Source organism: Seriola lalandi, unplaced genomic scaffold, assembly GCF_002814215.2.
Source record: "Seriola lalandi dorsalis isolate HSWRI2012SDOR001 ecotype SW California unplaced genomic scaffold, Sedor1 jcf7180002054672, whole genome shotgun sequence".
Taxonomy (NCBI): domain Eukaryota; kingdom Metazoa; phylum Chordata; class Actinopteri; order Carangiformes; family Carangidae; genus Seriola; species Seriola lalandi.
Window position 1 is genome coordinate 1,528,974 of NW_019525225.1, and position 20,560 is coordinate 1,549,533.

The following is a 20,560-nucleotide window of genomic DNA, read 5'->3' on the forward strand; positions in this document are numbered from 1 at the left end:
AGATGGACTCAAACCCAGAAACCAACTCAGACTCTGACTTTGCTCTTCATCCAAGAACCCACATAGAGGATTGGTTTAGATCGTCACAACATTGGAAGCACAAGTGCAAAGCATCAGAACTGATGATAAATTGTATGTAGTCAAACCAACACTATTTGTGAAAGCGCAATGTATTCTATATAAATCCTTTCATTTTCATGCATGACAGTTTGCCAGTCATGCTACTTAGAAGCACAATGACAATAATTGCTTACAGGAATGCTGCTAGGGAAGCTAATATAACAGGTTTATTCGGGTCCAGCTGCCAGGCTGCTAGCCGAGAGAAAACTACTTGATCACATTCATTTCTTAATTGCTGATGCAACATGGTCACCGTCACCTGAGCACTCCCTGCCAGCAATGGGTATTATAAAAAACCTGTTTCAATATACAACATTCGACCGCATTTGAATGAGCGTATGCATGCATGTTTATTTGTGGGGTGGTGTTGCTGAGTTTTACAAAGCCAAGAGGTGGCAGCATATGTTTGCAAATGCTGCCTTCGCCTTAACATTGCTTTCATTTTTATTCAACTTTGTAATTTGGTGCTGTTAAATAGGCTTTAGTGGTGACGTAATTCATAGCAGGCTCCTCTGATTTTGGCCACTAGGGGGTGCTCTTTACCTAAAAATGATGACTCAGTAAGAGAGGGAGTTGCAGAGGAGACCCAGAGCAGAAAAACGCCTTTGCCCTTAATGTGGTAGAATGACCACAGACAAGGTAGTAGTAAACATCTATTTATATAAATGCCACAAGGAACATGAGCAGTTTAACAGAGCTTCTACATACAATTTAGAATCACTACATGCCTTTTAGGCCACAAGTTATATTTTATTGTTAGAACCTTTGCTTGATAGGTTAAAATAAACAGCCCTGGAGCAAAATGTTAACATTTGCACCACCTGGGATCATGTTTTGATGTCACAGTAACTGGCAAGATTATGATTAAGACATCATTCAAATTTCTTAAGTTAAAAAGTCATCATTTAAAGCAAGAACACACAAAAATATGTGTGTACAGCATGTATAATATCTCTGCCATAGATGGCTGGGGATAAGGTAATGACATACATTTCTTGTTATTTTTCCATACTATGAAATTTAAGCAATAATTAAGATAAATAAGATAAACTTAATAAATAAGTACATAAAGGCAGTGCGCATCAAGGAGGCGTCTGATCGGTCTAACATTCATTCTGCAGCATTACGACCCTAAACATATAACCAGAGTCATAAAGAACCATCTTCATGTGACTAAGAATAATGAGGAGTCCTGAACGAAATGGCATGGCCACCACAGAGCCCTTACTTCAGCATCATTGAGTTAGTATGGGATTACATGAAGAGAAAGAAGACACTGAGACAGTCTCAATCCACTAACAAGCACCTTGAAAAATTGTGCACAGTTGTGGCTAAGAGAACTGCTGCTGATTTAATGGCAAAGTTTTTTCTGTTTACTGCTTTTTGTAGGAAGTTCATCACAGTATTTTTGAAAGCAACCTCACTTTACTTTTAGTGCCTTATGCATGGCACTGTATATGTATAAAGGAACAACTGCAGGTTATGTCTATTTAAGAATTAATGTCCCATTTTTGTACTAACTTTATTTTTGCATTCACTGTTGATGAAGAGTTTTGTGCGTGGAACTTTAAAGTCTAGGTTTAGGATTTTTTTCTCTCTCGCTTTGTCTCTCTCTTTTTCTCACTTTTTTTTTTACAGAATCTTTAATGTGTGATGTCAACTTCCTGAATTGCTCTCTTCCCGGTTTTTAAATGAAATGTGTCTGTGTGTGTGTGTGTGTGTGTGTGTGTGTGTGTGTGTGTGTGTGTTTGTGGGAGTGTGTCAGAGAGAGACTGAGGGAGAGGGAGGGAGGGAGATTATGGAATGCTGTGATGTCATCAGCTCAGTCACACACACACACAAAGACAAGGAGGACCCACAGGCGCTCTGACTCTCTCAGCTTAGTTAGCATACTCTGCTGTGGAGCGGCTGTCTACATCCCACTGTGAGTACTTCAGCAAATTCTACCCTTCTCTTACAACTCCCTTTTCTTTTGTATCACTTCCTTTCTCTCCTCACTTCCCCCCTTTTCCCGGGTTTCCTTCTCTGCACCCTACAGTGTGTTTAGCAGACACCAATCTGTGTTACACCAGTGAGATACTTCTCAGTCTGAGACAAGCTTTCTTTCCCTCCAAGTGCTGCATATGTGGTAGCCATTGTTTAACGACCCACTGTGATTGGAGGAGTCCATTTCAATCCCCTTGTAAGAGAAACCGGCTCACGGTGTCCTGGGCTATGACCCAGTGTGTGTGTGTGTGTGTGTGTGTGTGTGTGTGTGTGTGTGTGTGTGTGTCTTTTTTTTCTCCTACAACCTGAAACTGACCATGTTAAAACGGAGCCGCTATCTCATGGGATTATGGGGGAGAAAGGAACATGGGTTTGGGAAGGGATGTGTGCTAGGGAGGGGAAGGAGGGAGGGGTGGGCCACTGATGACAGAAACAGTCCCATTCCTTTGGAATCTCCTCCCATTTTGAGCCAGTGTCTCTGTCAGTTTAGAAACAGGGTTTGGGCTCTTCCGTATTCATTAAGGGAGGGGCAAGATAACCGACTGAAACTGAATTTCCAAAGAAGCAAAGTTTCTGATTTGATGAGAGAAAGGTGGTAGAAACATATAGAGCAGTGTAATCTTCAGGACACAACATACATAATCTTCTAAATGTTTGTTCAAAATGTTCTCTTTGTTTTTTTCTTTTTGTAGATTGTCCCAGTGATGACCTCCAAAGTCAAAGGAAACTGATATGTTAGTAGGGTGGGGAAACTGTCAGCACAACACAGAAAGGAAACAGGATTTTGTCTGTGTGAGTGTGTGTGTGAGTGAAGTGAGTGCATGTATGTGTGAGATTGTACAGTATGTACAACAGCCTGTGTGAGAATGAGCCTTGATTCATGAAGAAGGGTTTATTAGGGTAAATAAGATTGACTTGATGATTAAGAGGCCGTGAAAGTCTTCGTCTGACGACATGAGACTATAAAACAACACTGTCCACTTCAAGAAGCTGCTGGTCAAAGCACAGCACCTCCTCCCTCTGACTGCTTTGCCAGGTGGTACCAAGTAAACCCACCATTCCGGCACCAACATGCTGCAGCAGATTTTACAGGACATGTACATTGACCCTGATGTGCTGAACGCTCTTAATGAAGACCAAAAAAAGACTCTGTTCCTGAAAATGCGTCAGGAGCAGGTGCGGCGCTGGAAAGAGCGGGAAGAGAAGCTAGAGAGAGAAGGGGGGGATGCAGATTGCAAGCGAACAAAGCCAAAAAAAGGTAACCATGCCAACGCATCACCACCACCACCACCACCACCTCACCTTTGTTAACTTTTCTTCTTCCTGTTTATCTAGTGTGACAGGGTACAGCTTCAGGTTTTTCAAGCATACTGACCGTCACTTTTAAACAAAGCTTTTGACAGAAAACCATCTGTTCCCCTTTTAAGGATTACACGATGAATCCCTTCAGTCGAGATGTTTGCTTAGTGTGCTGTGAATTACCTAATAGAGAGTTTTGAAGCTTGAGAAGCACAGTGCACAAGCATGTGTGCATTGGATGTGACAGACATCCTATGCTGCTGGATATAATAAAGCTGCTGCAGCTCATGTTTCCCGTCATCTCAACAGCTGTTTGGTAACACAGGCACAGCGTTTACCTGAAGTCCATGTGGCAAGTTTAAAGTTTCCTAAAATACAAACTTGGGCTAACAAACACCAGCTGCTCCATATTAATGTGTTTTGGAAATTGAGACTTGGAACAAGACAGTACCTACATGCTGAATGATATACAGACACAACCAAAGACCATTTACACTTCACTAATATGAAGTTCTATTTATATCTCAAACTCTAAATAATTACAGCAGATTGATGATGCTGGTGAGTGAATGATAACATCACACTTGCAGAGGATGTTAACATTTACACAAGCAAAGCAAAGAAAATGTCAGGATAAAATGGTATTCACTATGAGTGTATTGTAAGAGACATGGCTTAATAGTGCTAAAGAACTGCGATTATGATAGGTCATCCAGGAAATGTTAAAGATTATGTATGTAGTCATGAATGTGAGGTATGTGGTAGTGTGTGTTCACACAAGTTTTCCTCTCAGGTGCACACTTAGATCACTTTGTTCCCAGTCACGCAACAAAATGTGAGCCTAAGACAACAGAGAAGAATATTGTTTGAAGGAAAATAATTAGCAGATGAAATGCAGGGGTAATGTGAATGGGTTTATCAGGAACTGGCTCCTGATCAAAGGCAACAGTTGGAGTAACCAGTGTACATGCAGCAATCTAACTAAACAAAACAACCAGAAACTCAAGAGGCCGCAAGTCTGTCCTGAAACTGGTTTAGCGCATACTATAGCATCTTGCCTGTCTGCATTTTCATGGTGGTAGTGAGTCCTCTCACTTCCCAGTGAGAAATAGATGGTATAATGACTTTGACATAATAAATTGCTTTACATAATATATTTTTATAATTAATTTTTATATTCCCAAGAAAGCCTTCTAGATGAAACCCACTGGAATATGATAAAGCCAATCAACATTACACTGCAGTTGGTGCATTAACTCTGATTGACATAGTAATGTGATCTTGGATAATAACAAAGCACTTACTATCAGCTGTGATGCAGAGTGAGGGAACAGTGCTCTTTCTATCTCTTAATGACCAATGCAGCTGTCCTTAGGAGGCTGGATGGAGACTGCAGGCTGTGATCACATGGTCCCAACTGTTCTCCACACAGGCAATGCATCTGTAGTGCAGAGGAAATGGTGGATAGTTAGTGTTTCTGTGTAAAAATAGGAAGTGAGTCAGGACTCAATCCTTCAAACAATTAGTAGGGGGCAAAACAGGAAGCATGCAGGAAATGTATGTGTTTGAAAAACAAAAAAAAATTGACTTTATCAGGAAGGCCTTGTGGGACAGCTCACATGCTAAGTTTGTTTTTATGCATAGAATGAGCCAGCATCTCTCTCAGCTGTTGTTAACAGCTCAGCCTTTAGCCTTGTCTGATCATGGGACTTTTCCTGTGGTTAGGCTGACCTTATTGTAACTGGTGTTTACGTACTATATAACTATATCCTGACGTGTTTGTGTGCATGTGTTTATGTTGTAAGCAGACTGGTGACATTCACATGAGGCAGAGAAACAAACTGTATGGCTCAGTGTAGAGTTTCTTTAACTTTTATATAACTTTTTTTGATAAGTAAGCTTTGTCTTGTTCTTCAGCTATGGAAAACCCATTTCCTCTCATTTTCGAAACATTATCTGTTCATTTTGTTTACGCAGTGCACCATACTCCTTCAAGCTGCTTTTGAAATTGTGTTTTAACGATGTCTTTTATAGTAGGACCTTTGGCGTATGCAAACACAATTAACATGATGTCTTCTAATTGTCTCCTACACCTGATAGTGTTTTTGTGGTGAAGTGATCAGCTTGTTTACCAAGATATGCGATGGCTGCTCTCTTTTCATAGTCCTCCTGGTATGCCCTGCTGGAATGTGATCCACAGGGCAGGCTGGCAAAACCAGTTCACTATGAAAGTATGTTATTCTGTTTCCCACCCAACAAGCTCTCACCCTCTGAGCCTGCGTCAGCTGGGTTATCGCTATAAAGTAGCTTCTCTGTGCTCCCAAACAAAGTCACAAGGCAGAAACATGTTTGTATGTGTGTGAGCGTGTGTGCCTTTGTGCTTCTAAGCTTATGAAGACAATGTCCTAACAAATGAGAAGCCAAGAGAGCATGTGACACAAGATCTCATTTATTGATATTTCTTAGGGTACGAATTTGGGCTGGGTTTAAGGCGGGAATTAAAAGATTATTTCATGTATATACATACATATTTTTCTGTGTGTGTGTGTGTGTGTGTGTGTGTGTGTGTGTGTTTGCAGGGATAGGCCAGCAGGACAGGGGTTTTCCCTGTCAACTCTGTTTATATCATCTATACAAAGGTGGTGTCTCATACATTTGCGAAGTGGTGCTTGGGCACCAGCTGTTGCTCCTGGCTACCTGTCTATCTATGAATCTGAAAAGCAGCATCAACTTATCAGATGCTGATGAGCTGACAGTTTCCCTTCAGAATGACCAGAGCTACAACTGATTATCTCAGAGATCTGGAATACTTATCAATACATTATTTTGAAAATGGTTGTTTACAAACTATAACTGGTATTTCAAAATCCTGAGAAGGTGAGAAAAAGTACAATTTCTAATATTTGACAAAACTGAGCATTGTTTGGCCAATGACTGAAAATGACACAAATTAAAACATTTTTTTAAATGCTATGATTAAGTATGTCTTTTCTGCAAAAATATTGAGTGACTGATGTTTGAATTCAGAACCACTTTCAAATGTTCGCATAGTGTTTCAATAGCCTGTTAACTCATAGTTTGCATTTGTGTATGTGTGTTGTTTCCTGCAGCCAACAGTAAGAATGTGAGCTGGTTGCTTGGCCGGGATGGAGATGTGGCGGTCATTGTGATCGGGGAGATGGATGAGCTGAGCTCCAAATTCATCTGCTCAGGATTTGGAGAAAAGAAGGCGCCGAGTCTTCAGAACAACACATAGTAATACACTTTTGTAATATACCAGCAGGGACTTGTGAGATTACAGGCTGTGAATAATATGTAACATGAAAAAAATCCATTGGTTTCTCAGACTATTAGTGTTGTTAAGAAGAAGGGGTTATCAGGGGTTTCTGTTGTTAATTTTACTATGACATAAAATTATGCATAGGTGACAAATTAAAAGAAAAACCAACATAAAGTGTCTAAGTAAGGAGTGTAAGTAGTAAAAAACCATACCAGCAAAATGTACCCCTCAGCATAACAGACACCGCATCCCCTCATTATTAGGGTCAAGAATTCAGGCCTGTAGCATTCTCTAGGTATACAACACATCATGCGCTCCCCCAAATTGTGGATAATATGGTGAAGGTGACCTATCTGACTATATAAGTTTTTTCCCACACATCTATAGACCAGTGACTGTGGTTGTTTCTGCACCACTGAACTCTCCAATGTGCATTCATCTTTGTTATTAGGGATTTATGTGGTGCAACCCTATTGTAATATCCCTCTCTAGATGTAATTAATGTACTATTCTTGCTGATGTAGTCAGATAACAACCTGCTTTGACATTCTCAGTAAATTTTGGAAAGTTAGTGAGAAACCTAAAAAAAGGTTTCTCCACTCATTTATTCAAGTTTTTCTTATAATATGTCACTTGTCTGTATACTGTGCTGTAGACGGACGTAACCTCCGTGACGTCACCTATTGGTTTCTGAGGAGCGCTTGGGCTCCCCGTCGTCGCCATCTTGACAGTACCAAACTCCGCCTAAATCCCGGCTAATCCAAAACAAGGCAAAGAGGTGGGGCGTGTGCGGCGCCGAGCCTTTGGTACATGCCGGTTTAATGTCCTTGCAAGCAAAAGTTCCCGTTAGCATCGTTAGCAAAGCTGTGCGCCTGGGCGTCTTGCTGGAAGGCTAACCCAAGGCTAATTTATTTACTTGCTAATTAGCTAGTACACGAGCTAAGCTAACAAGTCGGGTATGGTGTGCACATATGTCAATACTTACTAATTAGTGCTAACACATAAATAAAATAATACTGTAACTCACCTCAGATAACAGGAGCACGGACTTCCTTATGTTATGTTAGTCAGTTAACCGCACAACAAACATATCTGTCTGATATTTGCATGGAAAATCCTGCAAAAAGCACCAACAACATAGTGACTAAAACTATCAGAAGTGACGCCGAGCAGACAGCTAGCGGCTACACGCAGAGCGGCTAGCCAACTCTCACGGCACCCACCTGTCACCAAAAGCGGCCACGCCTTCAATTATGCATTATTATAACCGTAATAAAATTTAAACAGGTGAGTTAAATAAAAATTCACCCATCGAACAGTTGTCATGAAGGGGAAAATTTGCTATAGAGACCAAACCCATTCATTTGTGCCAGGCTGTACACATATTTATTTCTTCAGTAAAGTTGGGCATTTTAACATGGGAGCCATGAGGATTAACTCGCCTTTGGAGCCAGCCTCAAGTGGCCATTCGAGGAACTGCAATTTTTGGCACTTCCGTGTTGGCGTCATTTTTCAGCCCTGGAGTTTGCCTCTTGGATTGTATATGTAAAGAGGTATGACATGGGTCTCATTATGTTTCACAGCCTTCAAACTATCTTGAAGAGCAGAAAACCCACAGAACCTGTCAGAAGTGAGAGAGAGAACCTTCCTCCTAAAACACAACCTGGAATCTCACTGAATTTAAAGGTGTGTAGCTGTTTGATAGATTTCATACTCTTATTTCTGTTTTTTTCATGTGAAATTATTGTGTCCTTGGCTAGGTATAATTTTATCAAACAAAGAGATTCACTTGTCTATGCGATCAGCTTGTATCAATCTCCTGTCATATCCCTTTGTGCTGTCACCTTCACTTCCTAACTGATTCATTGTCTCATCCCCTCAGTTGAACCCCTCCATCTCTAACATAACATTTCCATCACTTCATTTCCACTTCTCTTACCTGCAGTGCAATTTGTGAAAACTATCAGTTAGGCTGTTGAGCATAGCTGGTGACAATCAATCTCCCCCATTTTAGATTTATCTAGCTCTAATTTTAGCCTTTTTCTGTCAAAATAGGCACTCAGAGAGGATCATTTCCAGGGTGGTGATATATTTGGGTGTGTGCGTTTGTGTGCGCAGTTGGCAGTGTGTGAGCTGTTGATTTTGGAGCTGGAGGGGTGTGTGTGGGGGGGGGGGCTCCTTTTTTCACGCTATCTTAAAAAGAGATTTGCTGCGTTGTCATGGCAACCTTGCACACATTGAGCCAGAGCAAGCCGGGGTGGATGGTCTCATCTGGCCTGACCACGACGGTGCTCTGAGCTGAATCTGCAAGCTGCTTACTCAGTGGAAATAACTAGCACCCTGGCTAGTCACTGGTTTTCCCGCAGTCACATTACCACACCCCCTGCACGAATATGTTTTCAAATACTTATCATCTGCTATATTCTTTTATTTGACTAACTCTTCCCTAACTCTTAAACTCTTGCTCTCTTTTCCCTGCTCATTCCAAGCTCATACTGAACTGACTCAAAGTTAAGGAGGATGACGTGTCACCTCTAGTATCATCTAACATGGCACTGTCTCTCCCAACAGGGGAAATGTGAGGAGACAAGCACTTCACTCCCTCTGCCGGTGAGTTCAAGCAACTGCATGCTATAATTGAGCCCTGTGCTCTCGGGTTGCATCATGGCCTGTAACACTCATGTAATGTCTCTGTTAAACCCACAGGTGTCAGTGAGTGAGCATTCATCACTTCCAGCAGCAGAAAAGGTATTTGTGAATTAAAGTCATTTTTGAAGATTGTTGGTTTGTATTTTTCCTGCAGTTCAGTTAGGGCTTTCAAAATGTTTTATTGCTTTTTGTATAAATTAGAGATTTTTTTTAAGGCAAAGAACAGTTTATTTTTCTAGTGCCATCTGCACTGACCAACACATTTTAAAACACAGCCTCAAATATCCCAGCAGGGTGTGATTTACAACACAGGGATCCACTCCTCAGCTTCTTGAAATGTGGCTTTAGAGTGCCGACGTGTTTTTTCATGGCAGTCCCACCACCCTCTGTGAGTAACAGGAAATGGTGGTTAGGCCAGCTGTCCCCTCACTCCGAGCCTCTGTGCAGATCATCTTTCTCCCAGCATTCTCCCTCTCCGTGCGCTGTCACGTCTGAGCTGCCGCACCCCTCATAGCTCTCTCTGGGGAACAGCTGAACTGAACTGTCCTCCCACTGGCTCCATCATCGCTCCAGCCTTGGGTTGTCGGGGGAGTGTGTGCTCTATCTCCTCTCTTTTTCTTCCTCTTTCTGTATTTGTGTGTGTGTGTGAGTGTGTGTGTGTGTGTGTGTGTGTGTGTGTGTGTGTGTGTGTGTGTGTGTGTGTGTGTGTGTGTATGCAGGTGACACGCGCTGCGACAACAGCTGAATCACAGAAGCAAGGCAGGATTTCTGGACTGCCCTAGAACAGATGGTTGATGAACTTGATCAGGGAATTAAAACGCCAGAGATAGAGAATGCGTCAGTCGCAGATGGATGGGATTGTGGGATAGTCTCCTGAGGTTTGGGCGCGTGAGCTCTCCTCTGTTCTCTGGTTTTCCCTCCTCTTTGCCACAGAAGGAAATGTCTCTCCCTCACTTCTTGTATCTACACCAGACACTCTATATTACAGGCCCCAACACATCTCTGGCCAACCCATGCTGATGTGGCAATGAACATTCACACCTTTGGAGGTTTGGACAGTCTGACAGCCAAGAATTCACAATCTAAGCCCCCCCCCTCCCCCTTTACAAGATTCATTATTTTGTTCAATGCCTTGTTTGTAGATTGAACGATTTCTTCCTGGAAACAGGAAGGGTCTGGTTTGTTGCTGCAGATGTAGCGGTGGCTGTTGATAGTGCTGCTGCAGGTTTTCTCCAGTTGATTTAGAGAGGGAAGGAGTGAGTCTGATAGAGGAGGAGATTGAGATTGCTGATTAAGAAGGCGTAAGATCAGAAGGGAAGATTAGCAAGGCAGCTTGATTTCCAAGTCACCTTATAATTTTCTCTCCGCACATCCTTAAACTCTTAATCAGTGGTCATAGTTCTGTGTGTTTCATTATGGTGCAGTGTAGTCACTGGAGAACTGTAATTTGGTGAATCATTTATCCAATGATTTAATCAAACATGACAGTAATTCCACTGTATGTGAATTAGCTGTCAGCACTGATCGCACTCGTCTGTCCTTTTTTGTCACTCTTCCCTCTGCAGCCCGAGCTGAAGTCAGCCAGTGCGACTGTGGACAAGTCAGTTCCCCAGCCCTCCATCTGCTCCAGGCCTCCCGTGAGAGTTAGCCCTGTCAACGTGAGACCAGCTTCAGCAAATGCGGCACCAGGCTCTGTCAACACGAGACCCGGGCTCACAAATCTGAGGCTGGCCACTGCTGCGCCGTACTCTTCCCCCAGCAGTACAGTCAAAATAGACTCTGGAACCACCAAGAGGGTCCTGTGCTCACAGGAACCTCGGAAGCCCCAGGAATCACAGGGTGGGAACGGTGAGTGAGCATAGCATCATGGGTAAGGGTACATGTTAGGTCAAGATAAATAAATAAATAAATGTATTATTATAGACATGTTCAGAAAATTTTCCTCTTTGTCCATGTCATGAGTGAATATTTATTCCAGTCCCCGCTGTCTTTCTCTTGCTGGCTAATTAAGAGAGATACAGGAACAACAATATTAACGGTGTCATCATGGATAAACACAGCTAATGAAGACGTCGCCTGAAATTTGCATATGTATAATTCTTACTGTATAACTTCTGTTATGTTTTTGAGTGAGATAGACTGGACACAGACACAGACATGGGTTGAAAATTAAGTCATTGGCGTTGCAGATCACTTTCAAGAAAATCACACACAAGCCACTGAGCCAACAAGAGAACCCTTTTCAACTGCTTCTTCTCTTCTCTGAGAGTAATAATGGCTGTGGAGAGCTGAGCACAACCAGTCTGAACAAAGTTCATACTAGATGGGCTTCTCAGTGCTGCAGCAAGGAAGAAGGATTTATTTCCCCAAACCTAATGTGCTCGCCAAATAGTGCCTCAGCCCGCTGGAATCTTTATGGACTGGCAGAGTAAAAAGAGGCCAGTCTAGAGGGGAAAAAGCTTATATGACTGGGATTTGTGTGGTTGTACCACATCGCCCCGGCACACCTGCCTGTTCGGTAGCTTCTCTATTGTCATGGGTGTATGTTAGAAGGGGCATTGCCAGTAAACACTCTAGATCGATTGCGGTGCATGGTCAAATAACCGAATCAAATTTGATGTTAGAGAACAGACTGACATAATATGCAACACTGGTCCTTCAGAGCAATATTACATGATTACTTGATTTAAATGCAAGCCAAAATGAGTAATAGAAGACTAAAATAACTCTGTCTATAAAAGTCATATTTTTAGTTACTGTTAATATTTAACTATTAAAGTGAAAATAGTTATAGTTATTTGTTATATTTAATTTAGTGTGTACTTTATTCCAAAACCATAGTATAATGGAACCCTTCATTCGCTTTATATTAAATGGTGGGTTAACAGTATCAGATCATTTGACAGAAATAAAATATCTTTGTAACACTTCTTATTTTTCCACTAGTTTAGTTAAGTAACATATATAATACCAAATGGATGATTTTGACATTGTTTAGGATACACACAAAGAGTTGCATGAGAAATTACTCCATCAGTTTACTTTTTGAACTATTGGCTCTTTATTAGAGTTTGTACTGTTCTAACACCATGTTAGAGCAGGTATTTGCCATGATGGCAAACTGGTTTTTATATTTTTATAGTTGGTTATTATGTTTTTATATAATTTTTTCACAAACCAGTGAGATGTTGTATCTGTCTTTTTGTTCCTCTCTTTGTGTCTGTTATGCGGTCTGTGCTACTTGCATATCTCTACCTATGTCTATACAGATGTTCACTGTGTCGACAGAAGGGATATATTCAGACTTGGAAGTTTTTTTTTCATAACAGATATCTTGGGCCTGGACATGAATATGATTGCCACTAGGTCTTACAGTATGTTCTGCAGATGACAAGATTGAATCTTGTTTGAACTATCGTTGTGATTCCTAGACTTCCTGCCTGAGCACAGCACCAAATTTCATGAATTGACTAACACTCATTCACCATACAGTGACCCAGTTATGCAGAAAAATGGAAAGTGTAAGGGGGGAAATTAGCACCATCCAGTGGAAAACAGTGATACTGTAGAAAAAAAGTCTAGTTGGATAGAAAACCTCATCATCTCCATAAGGTCCCTCTGCTGGAAAAATGCTCATCCTACATCTAAGTTAGGGAACACGATCATGCATATACACTTTACCCTGCAACATGTCCGTGAGTTTTCTCAGTTCGGAAACAGCAGAGAACCTTACAAGCAAAGTCAAATTTCTCCTCCAGGGTTTGAACATTTGGGGGGAAGAATTCAAGAAAACTGTATTTATTTATTTACTTATTCATTTTGTTCCTTTAAACGCTGATTGTGAGAGTTTGATCAGGCCAATGCCATGTGTTACTGTAGTTTGAAGTGAATACAGAATTATGGAAATTGAGAGTTAAATTGTGATAATGTGAATCTCCCGTTATAATGACACAATGACAGACAGTAGCCTACCTGAAGGATGACTGTCTGTTGTTTTTTTTTTCCTCCCTCCCTTTACTGTCTGGTTCATTCTGAACATTCCTGGCAGTTCCATGTAGATTTTGGAGGCCGGGCTAATCTCTCAAAAAGCCAGACACAGGAAGGCTAACAAGCTCTTAATAATGTCATGAAGAGACAAAAATCCTGGAAATCATTTTGAAACCACGTTCACGGCTTATTACCTGAACTGAACGCTGAATGTCAGAATCAAACCACGTTTTAAGAGAATTTTTGCTCCTATTCTGTCAAGTAAAAAAACTCTGTGTGGAGGCATGTGCGGTGAGCTCAGATCTTTTAACTGACCAAATGACCAAAAAACCTGAATATGAAAAAAAAAACAAAAAACAAAAGATATAATTCCAATGAATTGAGGTTGCACAGGCGTTTGTGTGTGTGCCTGCGCCCACATTAGTGACTGGATATGAGATCAGTGGGCAATGCCAGGGCAGCAAATAACAGGCGAACGGAGGGAAGAGGAAAGAAAGGGAAAGGGAAGGGAAAGGAACAGCTGGTGTGGTGGGAGTTGAGGTGGGCTGAACACAGTGCTGAATAAATGTGTCTTGACTCTGGACAAAAAAATACTGACAGAGTGTCTGTTCTTGACAATGGCAGGAAGCTCGGTCCAGGGGGGGGGGCAGACTAGGATAAGGCTCAAGCCTCAGCTGTTTTCTTTTGAATGTGGTTAATGACGAGGATTCCTGCATCCTGTGAGCAGCGAGTGTGGCCCACGCAACACTTGTAGAAGATGAACTTAATAATCTGCTGTCGTGCATTTAGCTGTTGAAGATAAACTAAACCTCCCGACTTGAGAATTCAAGACGTTGTACATAAGATTGAACAGTAGTGCATGACAAATACTAATAGTTTTTTTTTTGTGTGTCACCAGAAAGGATAGGGTAAAAGATATCACCTGTATCAAGTTCTGAATATTGTCAAGATGTAGTTGTCACATCTCATGAAAACAACAAACAGGGATGAGTAATCTCAAATTTGGGAAAAGCGATGTGAGACTTTTTCACATGGGACAGAATCAGCTTTTAATCTTATCTGAAGTTATTTTTGCTGTTTGAAATACAGGATTCAAGATAGATTAACTTAAAAAAGGATTGCACTTGCTTTTAATATCACAATGTATTATTTGCCTAAGAATATTTGGATAATTACAAAACAGATGAAAATCAGATTTAGAAAATTTTACAGTATAGAATCAAAAATCTGTGTAAATTACCTTCTGAATGGCAACCACTGTCCACTAGTAGTAGTTTATTTAGTTACTCTGTGTAAATGATCTGATAATTACCACCCCTTTTTCTTTTTTCTCTTCAGTTTCTACTACCTGAAGCATTTTCTGTGCTGTCAAAGTCAAGAGACCCTAATTTAGAGCAAACTGGAAAGATTAAAATGGTCTTTTAGCAGTAAATAATTTGAGAATGAGGGGGGCAAAATTTTGCATTTATATTGATTCATATAATTCTACTCTATCCACAAAACCAGATTTTTTTTTTTTTTGAAAATTGGTAGAAACTGAACATGATGGCAGCTAACTTGGATACTATGTTAAAAGTTGTGGGTCGTCCGCATAAAAATGAAAGTGAGCGACATAAGAAATGTTTCAGATAACCGTGGGAGCGTGTAGCGTCAGTGTAAGAGTCTGCAACTGAACCTAGAAATGCAGAAATGTGTGTTGCGTTAGCGTGTGTCATGATCTGAGCATAAGTGCATGAGCATGAAAGCGTATCAAACTCCAGCAGCTGGCGGTGTATGTTCATATGTGTATGCGTGTGTGTGTGTGTGTGTGTGTGTGTGTTTGTGTGTGTTCATGTTTATAAACCCTTCTCTGTCTGTCGGTCGGCTTTCCTCTCCTCTCTCTTCACCTTCAGAGGGAAGGACACACATTCCAGCACTGCTTCCCGACTCTAGCCCTGGGCGACGCTCAGCCAGAGCTGATAAGTGACAGGGGCCCCAGCCCCCACACAGAAGCCCCCCACCCCCCAACACCCACACACCCACACACACACACACACACACACACACACACACCTCCTCTCCTCCCTGCCCTTCAGTCCACAGACGTGCTGCTCGGGAATTCTGCCCTCTGCCCCACTTCTGTCCCTCCACCTCCCCACCCCAGCAGCCCCTCGCCCTCCTCCTCTCTTTCTGCCAGAGAGACGTGGAGGTCTTTAAAGAGATAGATTGGTCTTTAATTTTTGTGCTAGCCTGGTCAGTGACACTGCTTCCCGCCCCCTCCTCTTTGTCCTCCCTGTACATTTACGAGCTGGACTGAGATGCAAGGAGTGGCGTCCGAAAGCTCAGATGGGAGATTAATCAATCCTGACGACGAGCGCTTTAATGCAGAGATTCTCTTTCGTTTTAATAGGTGTTTTTGCAGGTAGCTTTAATGATTGTTTCTGCTGACGGAGCTAAGAGTGCAGCTGCTGAGGAGAGTTACAGGCAGAAAGGCGTTGGGTTTGAGCATTTTTTTAGGTGTGTTAAGACAGGTTAGTCAGGTTCCTGTGGGAAGGTTTTACTTCAGTTGCTCTCAAAAGATTCAAATTGGTATATATATTTTTATTAGTTCTTTACAACAGTCCATGCCCATAGTACCAGTTCTCCCTGTCCTTTCTATCTTTGTCTCTCTATTAAGCATTCCACTCAGACCTGCACCAAGGCTCTGAGCTCAAAAAACTCTCTGACCATGAGTGTGTGTGTGTCTGTGTCTGTGTGTGCACTCGGTGCGTGCCTGAATGTGTGTTAGCCTCAATTGCTGGAGCCTATCCAAGGTTTCCGTGGTGACCACACAACACAACGAGACAATCAGAGGCAAGCCCACGCAGCGCAGCGAGAGGACATTAACGCAGGAACCGCGGGTCAGGGGGCAGAGGAAGGCAGGGCAAGACAGAGGGAGAGGAAGATGAGGAGGAAGGTAGGTGTTAGAGCCACAGAGAGAGGGGCGGGAGAGAGTGAGGGCGAGGAGAGAAAGGAGAGTAAACAACAATAAACAATAACACCACCTTAAAGGCTACTTTGGGTCTCTCCCTTTCATGCCTGCAAGACATCAAGAGCTCTAAAGGTTTCCTGGCCCCAGGAGTGCCTGTGTGGTTTTGGCTGTACCCCACCTCTGTGTGTGTGACTCTGTGCTGTGCCGTGGTGTTAGTCAGAGATGGCTGCATGCGTGACTGAATCCATGAGCAGGAGGGCTGTGCGAGGGTGCATGCTTGTGTGTGTGTGTGTGTGTGTGTGTGTGTGTGTGTGTGTGTGTGTGTGTGTGTGAACATGCATGGACCTGAATGAAACGTGAGATTGTGTGTGTGTCTTTTGAAATTCAACTGTTAGAAACTGTGTGCACGTTTGTGCCTGTTTTCACTTTACTTTGTGTGTGTGTGTGTGTGTGCGCGCGTGCGTGTGTGCGTGCGTGTCTTCAGCCGTGCACGCGGGTGCTCTCACATATCTCTGTCCCCCGGGGATGACGCTAAAAATATGTGGCTCCTCAAGCCTTCTGGTGTCTGAGCAGCGTCTGTCTGCTCTCCATTGCCGTCCCTGTGGCCCTCCCTCCCCTCCGTTACTCCTGTTCCCTCCATTCCTCCCTCAATTACACCCTCTTCCAACACAGTACATCAGCAAGCACACACACACACACACACACACACACACACACACACACACCAACTACACCCAGCTGTGTCCCTACTTCCACTGAGGATGACCTCTGCTCAGCCAGAGTGGGATAAAGGGAGGCGAATGAAAAAGGGGGGAAAAAAAGGTAGAAAAGACTGAAGAAAGATCGAGGCACAATATTTGGAGAGGGGAAATGATCAGGTAGTGTAAGAAGACTGAATTCCTGCTTTTACAACAGTAGCACACAAGGGTTGTACGTCTAATTCTCATTGCTAATTATTTTACCGATTTTCACTGAAAAGAAAAAGAGATTTTCACCTTGATTTTATGTTCTCAAAAGGACACGTTTCCTGATGCAACAAGACACTGATCAATGTAGTTTACAGTAAACAAGGTCGCCTTGTGACAGGTGCGGCCCAGAACGTCATCTTATCATACAGAGTGAAAAGAAAAATTGAGAGGAAATTTGACAATACAGTTTGTGGTAGATACAGAGTGAAACACTTAGAAAATGAGACTGTGCATGATAAATAATAAACCTCAATAACAATAAGTTACAAATTAAATACATGAATTTATATTAAGCATTAAATACAGTGCATTATACACCCAATTCTGAAATATTCTCCTATTCCATTTTATTTTTTAATGCCCATGCATGGCAGGCAGATTGTTTGAGCTCTTAAGGAAATCTCATCCTCTCTTTTGTTTTTGTTTTTTTGTTTTTACAGATGTTGGTGCATCAGAAGTGTCTCGGAGGGCAGCCTCAGAGGAGGCCGGGTCATCAGGGAGCGCGCCAACCTGCACAGGGCGTGGCAGGGTGGCTCAGCTGATGAAAACCTTCAGCGCTGAAAACACTACGACCCCCTCACAGACCCCCTCTCGCGGCATCAAGCCTCCTCTCCCCACCAAGCCAGGCCACTTGCGTCTAACGACCACACCTACTGTCAGGTAATCCATACACACCAATGCACAGCTGCCCACCCGGTTTCACGCATCCACGTCATTCAAAGAAAGCCAAACTGGACAATACCGGACATGTATTGTGAAGCATCATAAAGCATAATGGGATGGAGAACTGTAAATGTGTCCCTGAGAAATGGTAATGCTCACAGTGTTGCTATCACTCCCAAAGTTTAGCAGTGGAAATGCTTGAACGTAATGGTTCTTTTATTTTTGATGCTGCAGTACTGTAAACACTCTTTGTGGGGAAGAAATTCCAAAGCAATTGATTGCAATTGAATATTTGTTTTGTTTAACAAACAATTCTTCTACCTTTTATGTATTTGCCAGGGAATTGATGACTATCACATGTATTCACTTGTTGCTGATTCTTTCCACTTTGTGTAACATGTGGAAAAATACACCCTCATTCACACACAGTTTTTAGTCCAATTCACAAAGCCTGTGCACACAATATTGTTTACTTACAAATTCCTTTATTTTCATCTATTATGAGACAGTTTGCATTTGCGCGTGTCAGTGTTTCTCTTTTAATTTCTGTCTTCTTGAATGAAAGAATGGGCTTGGGCAGGCAGAATGGGGTGAAATAAGGTACAGTAGGGTCCTCCTTCATCTTGCTGTCTTCTCCCTGGGAATAGTGTAAGGTTGTTTATTTGTCACAATGCAATGTATGTCTCCCTCTGCCACCTGGCAGGAGCCTCACTGCGACCTGTTGTGGACCAATGACAGTGCCAAATGCCTCATCTGTCACTCCCAGTGGATCAAATCCTGGCAAGTTAGACAGTAGCTGCCAAATTATCCAGCTCTTACTCTTCCCCAGTTTTTTTCAGTTCTATTTTAAAGATTTGTGGTTGCATTTTGTTGTTTTTTTGTTTTTTTACATTTTCAATAGGGAGAAAGATGTTTTGTAATGGGATATTTAACGCTTCTACAGTGCTCACTTGTAAAATGAGAGGCATCTTTATCATTGATGTCAAGTTTGTATGGTGAAATCAAAGAAACAATAAAATTGTATAAATTTTACATCTTGTATCTCAAAAAATCTACTTTTTTTGTGTAGTTTCTCTCTCTCACTCTTTCTGTCTCTGACTTCTATCCGTCATAATTCCAGACTGAAGTAAAACATCTTTCTCCTGTCTTGTAGCTTACAGAGGGCAAACATTTTAAAATCAACCATCCGGAACAATATTATAATCCTTTCAACTGCTGTGATCACCTTTGCATACCAACCCACAACACTGAAACGCTGCACAATTTGCGGATAGTTATATAGTTATATGCACCTTTTGAATGTGCTTCATCAGCCCCCCACCCTTCACCCGCCCCCCTCCCAAAGCTTGCTATTACTGCGCTCAGACAGTTCTTGCTTAATTTCCTCCAAAAGAGCTCCCCAAGCTTGTAAATGGCATTTAAATATTTGCCGATGCTAAAATTGTGTGGCATATTTTCACATTTGTATCTGGGATTTCCATTGCAGATCGCGTTTAATGTTTGGCAGCTGGCTAATCTGTTTAAAGAAAATCTCCACTGTAACAAATAAAAGCAACAGCGTTGTATGAACTGATGCATCACTCAGTGACTTATGATGAAGAGATAAGTGCCGCATGCTGCTGTACATAATCTTCATTAACAAAATGAAGACATCATGTAGTCTTTGCTTGTCATGGCAGAATAAAGTCAATTTCATGAAATGCGGTTATGGGTGTTGGAGAAAAAGTACCTATCTCATAGGAGCTATAGGATATGATATATAATTGAAAAATCATACATTTCCTACTTGTGAATGGCTTTTCAAAGGAGATAAGATCCATACGCATGCACAAACATACATTATTGCACACGTGTCCACTCTGTTGTATGGAAACACAGAGAGTATGGTGGTGTTTCATTGCACTACAATGGTAACAGTAGACCTGCCATGTAATACACTTGCAGTAGGGTGCAGGATTCACTCTATTCTCTACAGGGGACATTATGTAAGTCTGCATGTAGCATGTGTTAACAGAACACACTGTTGCAACAACAGTCAATTGTGTGGTAGTTTCTTAGGAGTTCAGAGGACAGCAGTTTATCTAGACTCTTTTCTCAACAGGCTGCATTCACAAACTCACACACTTGTACTATCACAATCGCAGTGTTTTTCTTTTGAGCAAGCCTTCACAAGCATCATTACCAGTTATGTTTTGGTCGGGCTGAATGGGTGAGTATTCTATATCTGGAACCAGATGTGCCTCCACTTGACCCTCAGTTCACATCCTAAAAGAGATTCCTTTTTGGCTGTTGTTGTTTTCAATTCATTCATTTCATTAAAAGCACCTCGCAGAGACAAACTGCTCCCTTTATGAATGCAACGTTTGTTGTATTGCCATTTTTCAACAATTCTGTTTAAAACACCACTTACCTGATGTATGAAGATTAGCTGTGCACTAAAGTCATCCTCATGTTTCATACAAAAGATCATATTCAACATGATATACAATACGATGGACTGCTCGAGATAGCAGTATATATATTCAAGAAAAAACTCCCAGGAAATAGTGAAAACTCGCAGTAGAACCGCTCAATAGCTGTATAAAAATGAAACAAAATTATATATCAAAAATATTTTTTAAATGCTTGATCTAAAACATGTTGATGGTCGATGTAACG

General features: G+C 41.8%; 2 protein-coding genes across 2 annotated transcripts in view; one reads left to right on the forward strand and one right to left on the reverse strand.

Moving 5' to 3' along the window:
• Positions 1 to 4,818, reverse strand: part of nrg2a (neuregulin 2a) — an 86,987-nt gene extending 82,169 nt beyond the window's left edge. The window contains exon 1 of the mRNA XM_087177999.1: positions 4,710 to 4,818. The gene's annotated coding sequence lies outside the window, so the exon portion shown is untranslated. The remainder of the gene's footprint in view (positions 1 to 4,709) is intronic.
• On the forward strand, positions 1,942 to 18,934 carry LOC111666208 (uncharacterized). The gene is made up of 8 exons (XM_023421478.2): positions 1,942 to 2,044; positions 2,799 to 3,364; positions 6,516 to 6,660; positions 8,269 to 8,371; positions 9,257 to 9,295; positions 9,392 to 9,433; positions 10,900 to 11,182; positions 17,680 to 18,934. Exons 2-8 carry the CDS (start codon positions 3,178 to 3,180, stop codon positions 17,901 to 17,903), a joined length of 1,023 nt encoding a protein of 340 aa, XP_023277246.1. The 5' UTR covers positions 1,942 to 2,044; positions 2,799 to 3,177; the 3' UTR covers positions 17,904 to 18,934.
• Positions 18,935 to 20,560: the final 1,626 nt, after the last annotated feature.